Consider the following 22,614-nt stretch of genomic DNA (forward strand, 5'->3'; position numbering starts at 1 on the left):
TTTTTAGTAGAGACGGGGTTTCACCATGTTGACCAGGATGGTCTCGATCTCTTGACCTTGTGATCCACCCGCCTCGGCCTCCCAAAGTGCTGGGATTACAGGCGTGATCCACCGTGCCCGGCGGGTAGTCATTTTTATACCCCCCCAAATTTGACATTTTTATACCCCCCACCACATTTGACAAAGTCTAGAAATGGAAATGTTTCTTTTTGGTAAAACTCTGCAACTGATTTTCAGAAAGACTCCTTCTGGAATTAGAGTCATGAAATTTTCTTCTGTATTAGAAATTCTAAATTGATCAAATTGAATGTCATTTCTCAGGTATGAAGAAATGAAGTTAGAAAAATTTAAGAAAGCAATTATGAAATGTTGTTTAAAAATCATGGAGCTATAAAATTAAATTACAAGATCAAAGAAAAATCAAAGCAGAAGATATACTGTTGATTAATGGTGAAAATATTAACTATACAAACACAAACTCATAGATATTAGTAGAGTTCCTTTTACCTCATGCACCTGAAAAATGTTTAAGAGGCTTTAAAGGAAAGCTTTCTTTGGGGAGGTGCAAAGCACTGAAATTACAGTTGTGAGCCATGGTACCCCAGCTCCATTTTCATTTAAAATGGCCATATTTGTTCTTATGTCCTGAATCTTGAATCTGCATAATTTTCTTCTTTGATATGAACTTTCTGAAGGCCACAGGTCACACCCACTTAACTTGTTTCATACAGTGTTTAGCATGGTGTTACATGCAATTACATTCTAATGTCCTTTTGGTCATCTTCTGGGACTGCCAGTCAATCATTCAAGACTCACTTCAGTGAAGCCTTCTTTGACCTGCTTTACCCTCTCCTGATACAGCTGTTTCTACAGCATCTCAACAAATCTCTATTATTAGTCATCACACTGAACCACTGAGCTCTAATTAGGTTTATGTGTTATCTTCACTGATTAGAAATGAGCTGTGTCTTAATCATCTTCATGTAACTGTAGTGTCTAGCTCACTGCTTGTCATTTAGTCACTGAATGTTTGACAGCTGAATGAATGAAAGTTCCTCCTAGAATCGAGAAATAACTAGTGAATGCTTGTGATATCATTGGTCTTATAAATACAAGGATTTCTGTGAGTAAATCATAGCCATGGCAAAAAAAAAAAAAAAAAAAAGCTAAAGTGACATGTAGGATTGAGATCCTTGGTGACTCTAAAGTATCTGCTCAGTTCCTTAGTGGGTATTTGGAATAAATACCAAATAATAAGCCCCCATACCCTCAGGGAGTTTGACAGATAATTGTGTAACCTATGGAAGTATATTATTAGCAATTAACCAGTTGACTGATGGGAGGAGAGAATTGGCCAGAATTTGAAATTTAAGGAGAGAAATTCTACCAGAAGTTTTGATGATGGAATTAATTAGGGGATTTCATTAGAAAAAAAAGTTGATTTTAGACTACAAATTGAGTGAGAAGTAGGATGCAGCATGGCATGATGGATTGGAAATCGTTTCATGCATATGTGATAGCTTGGACCAAGGCTTGTAGCCAAGAGAGAAGAATGAAACTGACTTCTCTTTGATCCTTTTGTTCTTGACTTAACTGTTATTTCTCAGTCCTTCTGGACCATCCCATAGTTTTCCCCACTTCCTCTGCCTTTCTCTATCACTTCATGCTTGTGTCTTTCACAGCATGTAACCCTGTTTGTGATTATGTATTTATTTACTAGATTATTACCAGTGTCCCCCATATAGATTCAAAATTCATTAAGAAAAGAAACCACATATTTTGCATTATTCTGTGTATTCAGCATTTGGTACAATGTGAATAGAAAGCGGTGGTTATCTATTTGCTGAATAATGGACAAATGAAAAAATGACTGAAAAGTGCCTAAACAAGATGTTTAGCCAGGCTAGAGTCTAGGCTAGATCAAGGTGAGTAGGTCTAGTGAGGTCAAGGATGCTACACTTTTAAGGCATGTCTGAAGCTTATGTTTGAGGTACTATGTTTACATAGAAAGAGCCCTGGATCAGAAGTCAGAAGATGTAGATTCTAGCTCCAATTGCCAAATCGTACAATCATTAACGCATTAAACTTCTCTAGGCAGAAGTTTTCTCATCTGTGATACAGGAAACTCAGACTAGATGATCTATAACAAGACTTCCAGTTATATATTTCATACATTATTTATTGAGCATCTAATATGTGGACTACCTCATGCTACATGACTTTAAAGAGCTCAGCATCTATTCAGTATGGAAGATAAGTAGAATAAAACAAATATGCAAGTAGCTTTACTATGGTATTCCATTTTAAGTGGAAAAATGGGGTAAACATTTGTAATTCAGAGTCTGAGAATATACACTGGGAAGTGTGAAAATACAATAGTGTGGTCAAAGTAATGGCAAACGTGATTGTAACCACTGTATGTAAAACTTAGAAGTTGTAAGGGAATGTAGGTCTATAATGAGTGAAACTAGAACTTAAATGATGGCTACTGAAGGGAAGAATTCAATGGTGGGGATAGAAAATAGAAATATTTAAAAACTATTATGGCACAGTAAATTCTCATTAATCTCTGCTTTAATTCTTGGACCATGTGGCTGGGACAAGAGGACCATAGTAGTAGGCAATTACAGAAAGAAGTCAAGACAAGAGACAAGGAGAACATATGGTTCTGCCATGTGCCAGGTCTATTGTTAGTCTTCTTCACTACCATATCCCATAACTTAGCATGACCTGTGGTTCTGAGTACTGTTTTTTTCTAATCAATCAGGATCACTTATTTATTATGAGCTCTTTAAGGATGTCCCTAAGGACTTGCATTTAATAGGTACTACACAGCTAGATGGAGAATTAATAATTAAAAGAATAAAAGACAAAATGTTCATGTTCTCTCAGAGTAACTATGATATCTTAGAAATATGCCTAGTTTCAGTTAAAGGAACCCATATATGTATTTAGCAAATAAAAATCCTAAAGAGCTCCTCACTAACACTTGTGGAAGAAATAAGCATTTGATTTATTTTTTTCTAAAACAACAGCAACAAAAATCTGTATGTACCACTCTACTAGAAAGCAATTCAGGGTGAATTTTCTTGATAGGCAATGCTAAGATGTTTGCCAACTTCAACACCAGAAAACATTTAAAGTTTACTGTTAAAATTCATTTCATTAGTTCAGTTCCTAACCATTCAAAGACTTTCCAAAGGCATTCACCTCACAAGACATTCACCTCACAATAACTTTGGGGAAAGCAAAGTTATTGTTTTGTACCAGATTTTCCTCACTTGCTTTGTTTAGTGATGGGCTTCGTTAAGTAAGGCATTATATTAAAACGGAGCATCTTGTATCACTTAGTGTTTATTGAAACACTGTGTTATATGTGGGCAGTTTATGGTTACATCGAAGAGCCATGTTTCTGCTTTCGAATCAAAGGGAAAGATGTAATACTTGAAGTTGTATTTGTAGCTGCAGGGATAGACCTTGGACAATGACAAATTTTGTAAGAAAGTCAAATGCTCATGCAGAGTGGGTGGCATTGTGGAGGAGAAACTGGCTTTACTGATAAGAGAGAAGCATGCATCATTGTTTTCTTGCCTTATTTTATTGTCTTTTAAGAATAGAAAAACTAAAATGTATTTTAAGAATAGAAGAACTAAAATTTAATCTGCTCTTCTTTGGATTAGCTGGTCCTGAGTGTTCATGACATGAGGCACCATTTTAACAGGAGCTAAGGAAGACCTCAATAGGGCAAACTGCTTAGGTGCATCAGTTTGCGGGGTGGGTATGTAAACCACCTTTCCTCTAGCTACTTGCTTCCAGGTAGCATAATACTGATTTGTGAAATGGATTGGTCTTTCTGTCCCTGCCATTATTTCTCCTTAGGATGGGAAGTAGGAATTATCTGACTAGTAAATGTGTAAGCCAGAATGGTTCTATGTCGCTCAGTCTTCTTCCTTCGTATGCTTGCACTAAGATCTCATGACTTCCAGTGCAGAATTCTTTCTATTGGGCAGTTAGATTGATATGCTCTAGGCAATGGTTCTCAAACTGGACCTTGCATCAGAATTCCCTAGAAACCTTTTTAAAACATAGGTTTCTGGGTGGGCTCCCCCCACCCCCAGAGTTTCTTTCTAATGGTGTGGGTTATTTCTAACAAGTTCCCAAATGCTGCTGGTCTTGGGATGTTCAGTAGTAAAAAAAAAAAAAATTACTTTGCTTTATTAGCAATTCAATTTACTTGCCAGATAAAGTGAAAACAAAAAAAGAAAGTGCTGGAAAATCTTAAGAAGGATGAAGAAATGGTTGTAGAAACACTTTGATACCTTTGGGAATTAGACTTGAAATGGTTGTAGAAACACTTCGATACCTTTGGGAATTAGACTTAAGCATGAGTGAAAGCAGTTTTAGCCTTATGTTGTAAAGACCAAATTACTGTACTATAGTGTTTGTTGTTGTTGTTAGTCATTACCAGAAGAGTAACTACTACTTGCTTGGGGAAGCTTGTATTTGCTTATGAAAATAAATAGAAGGCAAGGATCTCTAAATGTGCATTCCAAATTCTAATCTTTGGAGAGGGTAGGTCTGAAGTCCAACATAATTAATTAGGTGGACCCAAATTAAAAGAAAGCCTTCCAAAAGATATACAAAGACTCAACATTTTTAGAGAAGATATCTGCTTAAAATGGTAGTTATTTGCATAAAAAGCATATGCAGTAGCTTCTTTTATACTACAAGTTTTACTTATTAAATATAATTGAAAGTTTAAAATATAACCCTCTCAAAATTCAGTTTACATACATCTAGGATCATGGGAGAGTTATACATCCCAGGTTTCTAAGGGCCAGTAGAATTTGATATCAACTTGTCTACCATTTTTTAACTTATTTATGATACAAAAAAAAATGAAGTATTTCATCTACAAAAACCATTTTCTTTATTTTTAGGAATTGGAATGCCTTACTATTCGATGACCCTCTTGAATTATTTAACACTTCCATCATTTTTTTGAAGTTTGAGATGTGTATGTATATATTATCATCTGAACAATATTCAAAACCTTCTATGAAATGAGATCACTCCTATACCTCTTATAGCTTTCCACAGCACCTGCTGAGAGCACTGTCCCAAGCAGATCAATGAGTATGAATGGGCCCAAGGATAAATCGGGCTGGAGCACACCTCTAGGTAAAATGGAAAGGCAGCTGTGATGCAGGGCCCCTACTTATTTGTGTGAATGTCTGCTCTAAGAGACCAAAGTTTGGGACATTGTTTTTTAAATTTCAGTAATGTATTTGCACTCTACTTCTTATTTGGGGCATTTTTTAATAATCAGGTTTTACATATCTAGAAAGTATCAGGCTAAAGTCAGAATAATGCTGTAACAGTCATGATTTTGTCCATATGGAAGATAATATTTTATAATTTACTGTAAGAAATACTATAGGGTGCTATTCAGCATATTTTTGGACTTTTTGGCTTTAGTAACAGAATGAGCCAATACTGTTCAAGAATAGTTTACAGTAGATGCCGGAAAGAACATAGAACTTGGAGCCCATTTAAAGGAATTAAGGAATTCTCCAATATGATTCTTGCTGTGTATTAGAGCCAGCATTTCTTTCCCCTGTGAAAATGAACCCATGATTTTATAATGTATGTCATTGGGAAAATATGAATCAATTCATGGAATTTGAAATAAGAACATAGGGAAAAAATAGTTCACAATTTTTTGATGATACAAACAGGTAATATCCTGTATAAATTAGCCTCTGAGATAAATGGTAATACAATCTGCTTTGTCACACTTTTCTTTACATTGTCCTACATATCTGACTTGGATTTCACCCATAGGTATGGTGCTAATATACCCACTATTGTGGTTGCGGCAAAAAAAAAGCAGCTAAAAAATGATTTGCCCACATTAACTTTGCTCAGTTTATAATTTGTAAAAAGAATTTTACAACATTCACTCAGGCAAGTTTTCAATAGAATAGAACAAGAAAGTATGTCTAAATTGGCTTTTAAGATAAGTATCAGGCTAGCACCAAAATAAATTTTGACTGTGGCTTGCAAATCAATTCATTTTACATTCCTTCATCCCCTCAGTAAGCCCTACGTATGTGCTAGGTACGGCGTTAAGAGGTAAAGATACAGAAATAAAGACAGTCACTGCCCAGAAGCAGTTTCTTCATGAGATGGAGAGAGACAAGTTAACTATGACCACAGTAGGATTATGACAGAATTGTTGCTTCAGGAGTTTCAGAAACACCTGGAATCCTAGCTTAGAGTTGGAATGAGCCTGGGAGCTTGGAAGGACTTCCAGAAAGCAGGGAAGTTAAGGGGACTAGCATTCCAGGAATAGGAAAGGTACGTGCAAAGGAAAGCAAGCCAGAAAGTCCTGAATTTTGAGAATCAAGGGTTGTCTTATTCTTTATCACACATACCAAATGACTAGTTTTGTCCCAAGTCCTAATAAAGTCATGAAACAGAAAACATAGAGGATTCTTACTTATATTAAAAAGTAATTTCTAAAAAGCATTACTTTCAAGATTAACTTTTAAGTATTTTGGCCTTTGTAGTATATCACGGACAAGATAAACTGAGGGGAAGAAAGAGCTAACAGAGATGCAGAGAAGCAGAAGGCAAGAGGGACAGAGTGTGAGAAAGCATGTAGAGAAAGGAAGTGGTTTTACAGAGATTTACAAGCGATTTTTTTTCCTTTGCTCCTTTCTTCCTTCCTTTGCTCTGTTTCTCCTTTCCTGCCTCTTCCCTCTTTTCCTCCTTCCCTCCTATCTCCCTTCCATCCCCCCTCCTTTCTTTCTTATTCCTAAAGAGATCTCCAGAAACTTACATGCTTTAGAAACCTGCTCCCACGGATGGTGGATGGGGTAAACCTTTTTCTGACCCTTCTCGTCACTCACACTCCAGGCACCAGGAGAGGGAGAAGCCAACTGCCACCATTTAGGGGAAGGAAGAGGCTGGAAAGAGGCGCTGAGAACTATCTACTGGGAGAGGCAAGTGTCCACTTCTGAGAAGGGGGACGAAATCAGGAGGAAGAAGGAAAAAGAAGAAAGGATAGGGAGGAAAAAGGCAACACTTTGAATCTTTACATAAAACTGTATAATTCATTTCTGCTTTGGGAAGATGGAAAAGACTTTTTGTCCCTTTCTGAGAGACAGCATGAACCTTTCAAGCATGGGTATGTGATTTGGGGTAACTATGTAACTAGAAATACTGATAGAAAAATAATCTTTCCTATTCCTTTTATTTTTTTAACAACAGCAACTAAAAAGAGCATGAGGAATTTGAAGACAGAGATGAGTTGTGTAGCACCAACATTTTCTTTCTGCCTGACCTTAATATCTGATGAATTAAAAGGTCAGTTTTAAGTGCACCACATGATAGGCTTCCATCACTTTTATTAGCCCAGGTGATAACTATGAAGAAAAAGAATTATCGTTTATTAAATTATCGTTCCGCGTATTTTTTTTAATCCAGCAGGAGGAGCTCTAACATGCTTTACAGCCCAAATTTTAAAAACAAAACTTTTTAAAGCTAACAGAGAAAAACAGAGAGGCATTGTGCCTTGCAGGCTGCCATGTCAGTAAACAAATATGTGACTAAGTCCAATTAAATGCTTCGTGAGAAGCCAAGGAAGCCAAGCGATGATACTCGTGGAGACAGAACGGCCCACATTTCCTCCCTTCCATGAGCCTCCTCTTTCTGATGCAGTTAAGCTGGGACTAGTCTGTAGTATTAGCTCTTACAAAAGAGGGAGCAAAAGGATGATTTCTGGGCAAGACTAGATGTAATTCTTTCCCTCTGAAAGTGTCATATTGTTGCTAAACAAGTCTTTGACACTGGCTCAGGAATTTAAAACACATTTAAAAACAGAATTTTCATTGTTGGTTGAAGGCACTATGAAAGTTCTAAAGGTTCAGTTGCTTCTACTCAGTCGTTTGTCAGAGGGTTTTTTTTAAATGAGAGAAATGCTGTGTTTGTAAAAATTGGTGCTAAAAGGGTAACGAATCATACGTCCCCTGGGCCATGTAAAGAGTCTGCAGAAAGAATTAGAGCTTTCTAACACACATGCTAACACACACACACACACACACACACACACACACACACACAAACTGGAACTCAAAGAATTTTTACTCAGGAACAGTGAGGAGTGTATGAATTTAACAGTTATGGGATTTTTAGGGTAAGCCTTTCCATTTTGGACAGTGTTGTGGGAGTGGAATGGATGAGTGGGCATATACGATGATCAGAATTACTTAACCTGAAGGAAATTTTCAACCAATCCATTTTAATCTCTTGCCAACAAGAAGTCAAACTTTTGTTTTACACCTTAATGGTATGCTCACTTTTCAAATTTTTATACAGGCTCCTACAGAAACTTTAACTAGACCAATTCAGACCAAAGTCACTAAATAAAGCTAGTCTAGACGGAAAATCTATGAAAACCATATGTCTTTTAGGCATCTGTCTTACAAAAACTACCATCATCCCAGAGAAATTGTTCACAAAATATGCTTTTAGGAAAACACTGCTGTACTGACCATGGAGGACTGTACTTAAGAAGACGGCTGGACTCGGAAAGAATAAAGCCAAAATGTTTATAAATGAAAGGCTCTCATTTTCACATACATCTAACTGCCTGTAAACATTACTGAAAGGCTGGGCCAAGCAGATATCATTTATCTTACCATTATTCTAGAAGCGATCAAAAAAATTTACAGTTTTGTTCCTCCTCACTACTACAGAACATTAGACCAGGGGATCTCAAAGCAATTCTGTTCTCACCCACAGAAAACTGTTTTGAATAATGTTGTAAGTGGATGAGGCCAATAAACCAGAACATTTTCTTCTGATTATTACCTCATCCTGCTGGCCTGCCAAACACAGCTAGCAGGCAGGTGTCCGATATAAGTTACTAGAGGAAGACTGTTCTGTATAATTGGTGTAGGGATCATCCGAGAGACAAGGGAAATCAGAAGGACTAGGGTACAGAGGAAGGGTGCAATGAGAATGCAGTAAAGAGGAATATTTTAAAAGTTTGCTTTTCCAATTCAGCATTGCTTTCTGAACTAAACACAATGGTCAGTGCTACCTTCAGTATTCTAGGTATATAATGTTTCACCTTAAGATGCATTTTAATTTTAATAAGTGGTAAGACATCCACAGAAAAAAATATAAATGCAAACTTTAGTGACAAAAATAACATTCTAACTGAAAACTAAATAGCGATGGAGCCTATGAAAGTATTTATGAATTGCAAAGATTACTTGTAATCCTCTAGAATATTTTACTGAAACTTATTTCTCTGCAGAAAAGGAGATGTTGGAACAACAATTCAGTAGTAATAATTATTGGCATGAATAACTCCATTTTTTAGTCACCTAGAAGACTGTGAATGAACAATATACATCAAATAGCCACAGATGGCAAAAAGGTCCTAAGTTGGAAGAGAAAGATACCAGGAAAAAAAGGGAAATCTATTAGATGTAATCAATCATACTCCAACGTTTTAAGCAAACACCAGAAACACTATTTCAATGTGTTTTTTCAAAGATGTTGTGCTTTAAAATGAATTTTCAATATAAGTATGAGTTTTCAGGCATCAATAACATAGTGATGGAGTAATTTAGAGTGTTTGAAATATTAAAATGAATAAAGCAATTATATCAACATCCCTTATTAAAGATTCCCAGGCTGAACTATAGAACATTTAAGTAAGCAAATCACAGTCTACTGATGAGTCACAGGGGTTTTTCTGGTCCATTCATTTTAGTCCTAAGCGGTACTATTGTTAGAGCTAAAACTATTTAAGTCTGCTTTCATGCAAATCATATGCAGAGCACAGATTTTAGTTTGACTTTAGACCAAGGTATTTGGCGGGAAATTACTAGAGTGGTTTTTCTAGTTAACACATTTACTAATGTTTCCTTAATTTTTCCACCCCAACAGGCAATAATTAAGGTGGAATTTGCCTCACATGAAGTTTTATTATTTTAGTCATTAAAATATTTTCCAACACTACTGAGAAGTAAAAAGCAATTTGCTTTGTTTTAAAAAATAAGTAGACATTTTCCTCAGTTTTTATAGCTTTTCCTCAGTGAATGGTATTATAATGAGAGTAGTTGGGTAGACTTTCTGGTGTAGGCCCTTGAGCATGATACTTAAGCGTAGATTTACTTGAGGGAAAAATTTCATTCACTCTTAAAATTGGCTTTGAGAATAATCCAAATGTAAACTTAAAAAACACACATGGTACAGAATGTATCTTACATAAATACCCATTCTCAAGTGGAATAATTTCATTGCATACTCTCTGGATTGCAAAATGCCTTTAAAAGTCTTTCTCATATCCTATTCTCACAAGAGGTCTCATTCTAGATGAGAAATACACTAATCTTTTGAGATAAACGAAATACTGCAAATGAATGTTATATATTTAAGTATACAGACCAACAGTAAATTTAGAAAATGTTGCCTCATGAAAATCTTAAACCAAATACAGCTAATATTTTCATGGTGAAAACAAGTGGTATATTTGATTGTAAAATAAGACCATTTCCCAAGTCATATTTAAAGCCACATAATGCCTTCTCATACTGTCTTATTTTCTCTTAGTTTGCAAAATTACCATAGAAGCTTAGGAATTCTCATGTGGTGGTGTATTTAGTTTGTGGTTATCCAGATCTTTAGTTTATTCTCTTTCTTAGTTGGTACATTAGCCCTTTTACCAAAGAAGCAGGGAAGGAATGGGGCTTATTTCTAAATTTCATATTAACTTACACATTTAAAAAGAGTATACCTTTTCCTGTTTTCAGGTTTAAATTAATTCCTACTGGGAGAAAAAGTTGACTTTATCAATATTTGGAACTTTACATGTCTCTAAGCAACTGAAGTTAGGAAGACCCTTCCTTGCTATGGATTATGAGTGATTGCGAATTTTGCTACTTGCCATTTTGATTTAACATATTTTCAGATATCTGGATGGAATTGATTCACATGAGCTGATAACTTCGACCAGAAAAAAGGAGTGGGCATTTCCTAGTGCTTATGGGAATAGTTAAAAAATAATTCCAGAAATCATAGCATTTGCTATTTGTGGTTTTGCCTATTGTGTGGCTGTGATGCCTGAAAAGCAGCCACAGGGAAAAAAGTGCCATGAGGAGACTGCCCAAATACCTAGTGCCTTTAGACTTTTTGCCTTATGTAGGAATTCTTTCTTGGTCAAAGTTGCCATGGGATCTAAACTTGATGTAAATACTTAAATAATGTGGCATCAACGCACATGTAAATTCTCTCAAATCCAATGCCTTTCAACGCTGCCCTCCCATCCCCCACAATTAAAATATTGGCCACACCAAAAGTGTAATATTCTTTTGGCAACAGCATTTGGTAAGCCAGATGGATTTAATTTGGCAACTTAAGGGTGCAGAGGTTCCCCCAGAGAACACTTACAATACATTGGCAATAGGAAGCTAAAGAATTTCAGTGTGGAGTGTTTTAAAATTTTACCTTTGAGCAGCAATAAAGTTATGACAGGCAGGCAAAAGCCATCAAACCCTCAGCTAAATCCTCAATGTTTTCCTTGTATTGCTGGAGGTAGGCATTTAAGGCAAGTTTCAGAGTGAAAGATACAGCATTTATATTTTCATTTTTAATTTCCTGGCTCTTATCGGCTAAAGCAACTCTAGTAAATGTTATTTAAATTTTGCTTCTAGGCCTGGCATGGTGGTTCACGCCTGTAATCCCAGCACTTTGGGAGGCTACAGCGGGTGGATCACCTGAGTTCAGGAGTTCGAGACCAGCCTGGGCAACATGGTGAAACCCTGTCTCTACTCAAAATACAAAAATTAGCTGGATGTGGTGGTGCATGCCTGTAATCCCCGCTGCTTAGGAGGCTGTGGCAGGAGAATCACTCGAACCCAGGAAGCAGAAGTTGCAGTGAGCTGAGATCACGACACTGCACTACAGCCTGGGCAATAGAGACTCCACCTCAAAAAAATTTTTTTTGTTCTAATATTTCAAAGAAAGAATGAAGAAGGCCCCTTCCCCCACCCACCAGTAGTACTTTCTTCTCATTTGTTGCTTAGATCCAATTTAGAGGTGAAAGAGCTATGACCAATGTCATGCCATGAATCATTGAAGTCGTTAAAAACATACTACAGTATCTAAAAAGAACTGTCTGAATGTGAAGGTTTCCCTGTAAAAATCATTATTTTCTTACAGTGAGAGAAACAAGAAAGTACAGTGATGAAACAGAAGTACTAGTTTGTGTGGCATCTACAGGTCTGTATCTGCTTCCCTGTATGTGGGAACATTCAGCAGATTCCAACTGGTGACAATTTGCTGCTGACTGGCCACAGGAAGAATAATAATCCTTTACTGTGCATTTTTTACTGGCCAGTGGCTTTTCTGCCAGACTCCTGTCTTGGCTGTCTTCCTCTATCAGTCAGGTGAAACTCAGGGCAGGGCTAGGTCCCCTGAAACTCAGGAAGGCTTTCCCTGCAATGGGTGAAGCTTCACAATTTAGAGCTCCAAAGAGAATAATGACAGAGCTATTTGCTATTATTTGTCATGGGATGTGGAAGAAGTTTGGTTAGCTTAATGCCAGTTACCACTGGGCTAACAGCAGCATATTGTTATATTTACTGCTGCCTGTCTACATTTATGTTCCTTGTGCTTTGCCTCATGTAGATCCTTTCTTATTTTCCTTTTCCTTTTGCCCTCTTGCAACATAGGATGTTTGGAAGAGTGAGATAAGGGACACATTGAAAACAGAGAGGCAATCTGAAGGCTACCTTGACACATCGGCAAAACTCCCAGATTCTGACTTTCACACTTGCATTCTGTTTCTGGGCCTCACCTAAACAGACTGCCAATCATCCGAGCTGTGGCAGGATGGAGATGTTTGTGTAAAGTAGACTCAAGTTTGCAAGGCTCAAGAAGGAAACCACCAAACTAATTTTACTTTCACTTAAACCAGATTGAAACCAAGACTTGAAGAATTAAAAACTTTGACATTAACCATTGATTCACTCCAATGAAATATTGTGTTACAGCCAGAATCATGGTGAAATTGGAATGCGGCTTTTGATGGGATATTTAATTGAGGGACTTACATTAAATTGGACATTTTCTTTAGTGAACAGCATGTGGCCAAAATTCTATTTTCATTAAAGTATATTAAGCATCATGACAACTCATATTAAACCTGCAACAAATGATTAATTACATTTAGAGACTTCAAAACAAATGAGATGTCTTAAATAATAAGAATCAAAAAGAACATCTCAACGTTATTTCTATTCTTAGTAATTATATTAAAAAAAATCTTTCCTTGCTGTTAAATCCAGTTGCTAAAAATAAACTGTTCCCTGAAAAATCAGAATGCCTAATGATAAATTTATTTATTTGTTTTTTAAAAGAGGAGGATGGTGAGAAAAATAGAAAGCTCCTGGCTGACATCAGAAATCACAAGATGAGTTCCTCATTTGTCCAAATGACATTCAGCTGCTAAAAGAAGTCAGACTTTTAGAGGGCTGCTGAGGAGAGAGTAAGTCAGGAGGTTTCCAGTACATGACTGCAGGGGAATCAGACACAGACTAGTCACGTAAGTTGTCCATGCACCCTTAGCCCACGACTTCAGGGCTCAGCAGCTTCATCCTTCATGGCACCAAACCTTGATGTAAGGGATTCAAAGACACACTAATAAGAATAGTGAATTTGTCCTTACTCAAAATTTGGGGGACTGTCTAAAAAAAACAAAACAAAACAAGGAGATCTTATCCCTCAGTGAAAGGGACTTTATGTTAATTGTCAATTATAACAATATACAAAATATGTAAAAAAGAGTTATAGCACTGCAGGCCATCAAGGTCAAACATTTAAAACAAAATTAGGCTAAATTTTAAGGAATAAATGGCTTTTATCTTTGTAAAGAAAAGAATGTGTGTGTATTGATTGCCTATGTAGAATGATTTATAAATCTTCTGGCATGGTCAATTTGTAATAAATTACTGAAAATGTGGGATTATGATGAAACTCTTTAAATGTGCCAAATAAAGTCAAGGAAACCACCTAAGTCCTGGGGTGGGCATGAGTGAGACACTGGGATAATCCTGATGCTACTCTGGGGCTGTCTGTGAGGGGTGGGACATCAGCTTCCCTACGGGGCTCACCAGAGATTCCTTCAAGGGAGCATTTCTTGGTTCTTGGTTTCCATGTTGTGTTTATGTCATGTTGATAAGCTGGAGTAAAAGCCAAATCCTTTTGCATGATTCAGTTTTGTCTTTTTAAAGAGACACTATCATACTTGGTGAACAAGGGTGGTCAAAAAAATACTTATATTTTTCAACTTTTGTTTAGCTTGGAATATTGAGTGATAAGGTTAAAAAAAAGTTTCTTCTTCTTTGGTTGGAGACCCTTCCTCCCACCCTTATCCCCTTTTGACCATTGCAAAATAGCTTAGTCCAAGGAAAGGGAAGAAGACAAATGAGTGAAATAATGCCAGAGTAAGTTATTGCCAGGAAAAACACACTCGGATTCAGTTAATTTGTTCTGTTAATGTCAAAGGCTGTGATTCCCAATTAACTAATTTTAAGACCCTATATCTGAAAGTAGTTACATCAGCTCTAAAGTTAATGTCTGATGAAGATCACGATCTTCAATTCAGAGAACAGGGACCCTAAAGAGGTGGTGATGTCTGTTTAAGATCATCTTGCTAAGTAAATACACACCGGCTTGGATTTTCAAACAGCGTTTAGCCCCTTCAGAGAAGTTGAGTGGAGGTGAGAAGGGAGGGAACGATCCAGATATTTTGGCAATAGAAAATGTTCCACAAATCACTGATTTGTGTATACTCAACTTACTAATGACAGAAGCATACATACTAGTGAGTCTCTTTGGGATAGAGACGCTTCTCTAGTTCAAGTGGAATTAATTAAAACAGGCATGTAGTTTGCAATATTTCCAGCTCCCGCACCGAAAGGCTCCATGCACATAAACCAGAACAGCTTTAGCAGCTGAGAAAAGCTGGGCCAAAAATGACTCCACCACTTCGCTCCTTTCTCTCCTTTTATATTGGAATGGAAAGATACAATAATATATATATTTTTAAAAGCAGAACACTCATGGTTTCTGTACAATTGCAAGTGCTTTGATTACCTTTGAATGGGGTTAACATAAAAATATATATGCTCTTAAAAGTCAAGATCATAACTTGCTAATGAAGTCGTGAATTATCCAGAAGGAAACTATGCACAAGCACATGCCGAATGGCAGAATCTCTTGTCTCTAAAAGTTCAGTTATTGCCTTTGTAATATTAAAGGCCAACAGGGAGCTGGAGGGACACCTTTTGTGCTGTCTTGTCATGTTATAGGTTTCCAGTTTCAGATAAAAGAGGAGAAAGGGCCCTTAGAAAGTAAAAAACTTGGAAAAAAAATCAAACTTCCTTCTCTGAAAGAAAAGGGTTATTTTCCTAGAGATGATGGATAATGGCGTTTCAACTTTCTAAGTTTCTGATAGAGAAAATGGAGGCAAATCACAGAGGGGAAATAGAATATATTAAACAAATAGAATAAGGTAAAGTTTCAACGACCGCTTCCCTTGATTTTTTTCTTTCTCTCATTCTCTCTTCCTTTCTTTTTCTCCTTTCGTTTTTTGAAATCTTAAACCCCATTTCTGACTTGTATTTGGTAGGATCCCTGCTCTAACTTTTATTAAAAACAGACTTTATGTGGTCAGAACTCCCCATCTAAAGCTGGATTTAACAGGCATGGGGATCCTGACAGTCTTTCTTGCTCTCTCAGGTGACCACCCCCTGTGCCCTTTCCCGGGATTTCCCTCCCAAAGTGCTGAACTGGCACAGAAACTTGAAGGCTCAGCACAAAACAACCAACTTTCCTTTTTAATCCTGTACTCTCATTTCTGTTTTAAATTTGGGACTCTCTGCATGGCCAGATCAAGTAAAGTCTGGTTCTAACTTGAGAGTATTCTAGAAATTTCAAATAAGGCAACTGTCATCCTATAAATTCCCCAGTGCAATCTCATTAAATCCTGCTGTCCATGCACTGGCCATCCAGCTCAGGCTACTCATTCTCGTCCGGCTGTCTTATGTGTGTGAGCTGGAAAATACCAACAGCAACCCCACCCTGCTTAACAAGTCAGCTTAGCATTCAAAAGTTGATTTTTCTGAAGGGTACTGGCAAGCCAGCTCATTGGAAACCCACAGGTAAAGCAGTCAAGCAAGTAGGCAGAACATGCATGTTCATTATCGAGGACAGGCACTACCAGGTTGCTCTGGTTTCTTCTCATAGATAGACAGACAAAAGTAGCTCCTGCATGGGACTCCAGCCTTCCCACTCTCAACTCTTCCTCTTCCAATGGCCTCAATACCTTCCTGGTACAATGGCAGACACTTTCCCAGTCAATTTGAGATTTTCTAAAATAATAAATTGGATCTTGCTTGTAAGAAGGCTAAATGCTGAAATTCATGCTTTTCACATGGAAGGGAATTCTTTTGAACACTACAGTCTAGTGGTTCTCATGTGGAGGGGAATTTTACTTCCCTAAGAGACACTGGCAGTATCTACAGATATTTTTAGTGGTCACAACTGGGGGAGTGCAACTGAAATCTAGAGGGTAGAGGCAAGGGACGTTGCCTTATAATACACAGGACAGGCTCCACAACAAAAATGTCAGTATGGATGAGGTTGAGAAACCCTGGGGTCATAGTTGGGAAATGGCTCTGGATGCAGACTGCATGGGATTAAAGTCCAGTTCCAGTAGGGACTGGCTGAGCAGCCTTGGACAAGTTGTTTAACCTCACTACCTCATCTGTAAAATGTGGATAATAACCTATTTGTTGTGAGCTTTAAACAAAAATGTATATACAAAGTTCTTAGGGCAATGCCTAGTAATATTGAGAGCACAATAAATGTTGGCTATTACTGTTACCATTACTACTAGAAATTTAGCACCATTCCAAATAAATTACAAGCCAAGTCTATTGAATTTAGAGAAAAAAAATTGGATTGAGAATATATATATCCTCTTTGCTTAGAACCAAAATGATAACAGGGGTAACAACTGTGTTCTTTACAGTGTTTCAAACTCTTTCAAATACCTCATGTCATATGATCTAGGCAACAACCTTACTGAATTCTCCCTGTTTCACAGATAAAGAACTCTTGTCTCAGAGTTAATGAGGTGCCCAAGACCTTCAGTAACTCAGGTCTTCTGACTGCAAATCTCCTGCTTGTTCTTGCTGCACCACCCTGTGTGTACTAGTTTAAGATCCCCCTTCTCTTCATTACACTCAACAACCTGAAGATCAAAATAAAACATAAGTGCCACAATCAATTGGTGAGGTGGCTCAGGCTTCAGGGGTGGGTAGAAGTCACATCTGTTTTTATGGTATGTATACAGCAGATTTTCCTTCATGGAGTATATATATATTTTAAATCTCTGAATTGAATTTTAAAAAATTAACTTTATGTATGGGCTAATATTCTTTGCTATTCATACTTCTGATTTTGAGGGGGAAAAACCTTAGTACTTTATATCTTAAAAATTTCTGATTATATTCATTATGTATATTTTGACTGTAAGAGTATAAAGGTGAGACTACAGCTCCAACTATGTATGTTTCTAGGTCCATTATTTATTAACTATATTGTATCACAATTAAGCCTGAAAATCTACTTATAATTGTCAACATGTATTATTTAAATGTACAATAAACTATCTTATATATGATTAGAGACTATACACAGCAATTATGCCTATGTTAAAATTTCTACGTGTAGTTTTTTTTTTTTAATGCAGATCAATCAGCCAGATTTATTCAGCTTATATGAAAATTGGTAAAATTGGGTATAAGGATCACAGTTCAGAAGGCAAATGGATAAGATTCTTTATGTCAGTGGTTTTCTGGAATTCTTTTGGTGATGGAGAAGGCAAAGCCTTAGTCCATGAAACTCTCATGACCTATGGAACACACAGCTTGCTACAATCCTCCGTAGAACTTTTGTTTCAAAGCCCTCCGTCAAGTTCTCCCAACAGCTGCCAAAATGTCATTCACTGGGACCCAGTGTTCTTTAGTCCTATTTAGTTTGTGCCAATTGATAAATGAGAAATTTTAATGATCACAAGTGATTTTTAAATGGCATAACAGGGTTGGCAATTTTCCTACAGTCCCACTTCAGTGTGAAAATTGCAAACACATACAATAAGATCTTTGCAATTTTCTCTTTCAAATAAATTTTGTCTGTCATTCTACGAGAAGAGAACCAAGGTGCACCCCCACCAATTTCTGCTCCGTGCCTTACCTTGGGACACTGGGCGGGGCCCTCGTGGGTCGAGATGGAACTTGTGGAGGGGCTCCAAAGGAGTCACTGCTGCTGGGGAAAGGAGGTAATGGGCCTGGACGGAATGGGACTGGGGGAGCCCCAGAGTGGGGTCCTGGGGAGGGAATGGCAGGAGCGGGTCCTCGGCCAGATGTGGGCCTTGTGAGGGGAGCGCTTAGTGTTGGCCTCCTTTGGGTTGTGGGGCTTGGAGGAGGTGACCTGAAGAAAAAGACAAATCATGATTTGCTCACTCCTTTCTGTCTGAATTAATCTCTAAAAAGTTTTGTAACTTCCTGACTGCTTTTTAAAAATTATTTTTTGACTGAATAAGTCAGATTCATATTATGAAAGTCAAACGTATAAACGGATGAATGGAGAAAAGTAAACTTTCCCCTCCATACTCCTTCACTCTGTTGAAGTAACCATGGACGTTTCTTGTGCATCCTTTTCAACTGTATTCTACATTTGTATAAGTGTATATATTTTATCTATATATAGAAATTGCTTTCTATATACCATAGAACTCAGTGTTCTACAATCTCCGTTTTTTTTTTGAGACAGAGTCTCACTCTGTTGCCCAGGCTGGAGTGCAATGGTGAGATCTCAGCTCACTGCAACCTCCACCTCCTTGGTTCAAGCGATTCTCCTGCCTCAGCCTCCTGAGTAGCTGGGATTACAGGCGTGCGCTACCACACCCAGCTAATTTTTGTATTTGTAGTAGAGATTGGGTTCCACTACATTGGGCAGGCTGTTCTCAAACTCCCGACCTCAGGTGATCCGCTTGCCTTGGGGTCCCAAAGTGCTGGGATTATAGGCGTGAGCCACCGTGCCTGGACTACAACCTCCTTTTTTTAAGGCTTCTCATTAACAGGATTATCTTTCATTTTGGGACTTAATAGAACTGTCTTGTTCTTTTTAGTGACTATACAACATTCCACTGTGAGGACACACCATGCTGCATCTTGAAGGGAGTTAGTATAATCTGATCTTTATTTCTAAATGTAAATATCTTTTCCCCTTTTTCTGTAAGTCCATCTTGGTTTAGGAAAGCACTCTCAGAAAATGGTATTGGACAAGCATGGCAGGGATCAAGGGTTGTGGGGCCATCTTCTTACCTGCGAGAGTGCTGTATCCAGGAGTCATCCACTGGAGGTGGAGCTGGAGTAGACACGGTGGCAGTGCTGATGTCCCCAATTATCCCAAGGGCTTCTTTTAGGGCTTGGTACATTCGAAGCATTTCATCCCGGCGCTGAGCCTGCTCAGCAGATTCCTCCATCAGAGTATTTTGGTCCTCTGAAGAATACAACTGTGCTAGGAGCTCTGAATTTATAAAATCTTTGACCTGTCAGATCACCACAGAGAAATAAAAACAGGAATAAATGAGTGATTGAGTGGAGGCAGAAACATGGCTGTGGCATTCAGAGTCTGGACAAAGTCCACCAAGTCCACCCTGGGAAAAGTGAAGCATCAAACATCTGTTTACTCCTATTTTGTCTCTATCCTCAGTACTGGTGATAGTAACAGTTTCCCTCTGTCTTCTGGCTGTCGACACTGAAGGATGATAGAGATGAGTACAAGAAGGCCAAACCCGGCCATCACCAGAACAGGGCCTGCAGGCTTCATGAACATTTCACAGTGTTGTCTGAAGCTGTTTGGCTTATAGAAGAGGGAAGGTACTATGAGGTAAGCAGCAGTATTTTCAACAGAAAACAGTAATGTGAAGAAACCTACATAACCACACGTTTTCTATTCCTTGGCATTCCCAGTCCTTTCTCTACCTTTTACGAAAATCACTGGAAAATTATTGAGACTCCAAGTGTCAATGTTGTCTCAAAAGTGAAATTAGCACCAGTAAGTAAATATTTATTAAATACAGAATCTTGTATAACTATGCAGGTTGATTTATAAACAAGGGAAAGAGAGGCACTCTGTTTTCCAGAAGTTTACAGTAGAAGTTAGTTAACAGTGAGGAAGACTGACATGAGGTTTCATAGTTAGCTAATATATAAAAACAAGATTAAGTATGAACACTACGTGGGGGTGTCAGGGGAGGGGCATTTTGTTGCAGGATGAAAATGGAGAGGATGAATATGATGCACAACAGTGAGGGTGGGAGTGCCAGCCACTGTATGTCATCAACCCTAAGACACCAGTGATTTTAAGAAACACTACTATCTTTTTAAAAAAATTTACTTATTATACTTTAAGTTCTGGGGTACATATGCAGATCATGCAGGTTTGTTACATAGGTATATACATGCCATGGTGGTGGTTTGCTGCATCCACTGCCCTGTCATCTACATTAGTCATTTCTCCTAATGCTATCCCTCCCCAATTCACCCACCCCCTGCTATTCCTCCCCTAGACCCCCACCCCAAGGCCCCGGTGTGTGATGTTCCCCTCCCTGTGTCCCTGTGTTCTCATTGTTCAACACCCACTTACAAGTGAGAACATGTGGTGAAAAACACTACTATCTTATGTGCCGTCTAATAAGACAGAAAAAAAATACCATCAATCAAACTATGACAGGATGTCAAGATGCCATTGAGTATAAGACGCATCTTCATTTCAGAAATATTAAATAAAAAGAAGTGAATGTGAGAATCAATGAAGTGTGGTATACACCAAGCGCCTTCACAAGTTACATGACAATTCTCATCATACACTGATGAAACATGCATTAGTATTCCAATTTTATAGATACAGAAACAAATTCAGAGAATTTAAGTATCTTTCTCTAGGTCACACAGCATTCAGTTGAATCCAAAATCTTCTGACTTGAAGTCCAGTGCCATTCCCTTACCCCATTATCTCACTGTGATGGAGTGCTTAGAAAAGTAAATTTATGTCTAAGCATAATTGTTTTACAGTGGTGCAGCAATTAACTTAAGCCTAGTGAAAATAAACCAGTTTGGATTTTTCAGTTTCTCTGTTACATGAGCAAGCTAACTCTTATCTAGACTCATGAATATCTCTAAGAAAGGCCAAAGGCAAGTATATTTAATTGTTAAAAAATCAGATGGATAACAGAAAAGCTGTCAGATGCTCAAAATTTCCAGGTTGTAGTTAACTTTGTAATTCAGAGATGACAAAAACCTAAAACACATAGCTTTATTATGTTTTAAAGGTATCAAAACATGTAAATAATTCTACTAATCAAAAAATTCAGCTAAATCAAAGCTTTATTATGGTGAAATAGTGCTTTCTGTACACATTTTGTAAATCAAGAGTGATTCAAAGGTGAAAGTAATCTAACATACAAGATGTATTTAGGAAACCCTCTGGTGAAGTAGAAGGTTTATGTACAATAGTTGTGGAAGGTAAGTTTGACCAGGAAACCTGGGGCAGATGTGAAGGCCTTGAATGCCAAGGAAAAGTGTTTGAACTTTATTCACTTGGCCAAAAGGGGCTATGGAAAGCTTTTAAGCAAGTAAGTGAAACAATAAAAGAGAGTTTTCAGGAAAATTAATCTGGCTAACATAGAAAAAGAACTGGCAAGGTTAGTAGAGAAAATAAAGAAATCCATTAGAAGACTATTGTAGATTATTCATAAGATGGTAAGGGTTTCATTTACTAATAATGCAGTGGTATGAAAGACAGATACATGTAATGACATTGTAAGGGAATAATTAAGTGGACTTGGTGCTGTTGGGATGTGAAGGGCAAGGAAGAAAGGAACAATCAAAGACACCTCAAGCATTGACATTTGGGTGAGTGGGAAAATAGAAAATCAAAAGTCAGAAAAGAAAGTCAGCTTTAGAGAGAAGGCAGTAAATTTGGCTTTAGAAATATTTCATTCCCTTCCTTTAAAGATGCATTCACTTCTAAATGTACTTGCAGGTATGCAGGGAATCATGGTTATTTGCACAAATTTCCCACTTTTGGATGTGTATATGCACTCGGATGGATGGTGCAATTCAAAACTCAAAACCAGACAATTTTCCTGGCATTAACCATTGGTTGGGTTAAGCTCTTTAGAGGGTTTACATATTACTGGAGTATCACTTAGAATCTATTAAATACAATTTAAAAGTAGATTCTTCCAATAGTAGATTTAAAGCAGAGCTGAATTAAGAATCAGGCCGGGCACGGTGGCTCAAGCCTGTAATCCCAGCACTTTGGGAGCTGAGGCGGGGGGATCACGAGGTCAAGAGATCGAGACCATCCTGGTCAACATGGTGAAACCCTGTCTCTACTAAAAATACAAAACATTAGCTGGGCATGGTGGCGCGTGCCTGTAATCCCAGCTACTCA

General features: G+C 37.7%; 1 protein-coding gene and 1 long non-coding RNA gene across 9 annotated transcripts in view; one reads left to right on the forward strand and one right to left on the reverse strand.

Annotated features, from left to right (window-relative positions):
* DNM3 (dynamin 3) overlaps positions 1–22,614 on the reverse strand; it is a 552,761-nt gene that overhangs the window by 11,994 nt on the left and 518,153 nt on the right. For 6 of the 8 annotated variants that reach the window (XM_017529997.2, XM_037739080.1, XM_017529999.1 and 3 more), the window contains 2 exons: positions 19,476–19,702; positions 18,343–18,579 (listed from right to left, as the gene is read on the reverse strand). In XM_017529997.2, coding sequence (XP_017385486.1) covers positions 18,343–18,579; positions 19,476–19,702 — 464 coding nt within the window. Of the gene's footprint in view, positions 1–13,339; positions 13,694–18,342; positions 18,580–19,475; positions 19,703–22,614 lie in introns of those variants that run through there. The other 2 variants (XM_037739081.1, XM_017529998.2) reach the window with 1 other exon arrangement.
* On the forward strand, positions 12,076–15,446 carry LOC119471459. The gene is made up of 2 exons (XR_005200533.1): positions 12,076–12,300; positions 12,753–15,446. It is a non-coding gene; the product is annotated as an uncharacterized LOC119471459 (long non-coding RNA).

Source organism: Cebus imitator, unplaced genomic scaffold (genome assembly GCF_001604975.1).
Source record: "Cebus imitator isolate Cc_AM_T3 unplaced genomic scaffold, Cebus_imitator-1.0 Scaffold62, whole genome shotgun sequence".
Classification (NCBI taxonomy): domain Eukaryota; kingdom Metazoa; phylum Chordata; class Mammalia; order Primates; family Cebidae; genus Cebus; species Cebus imitator.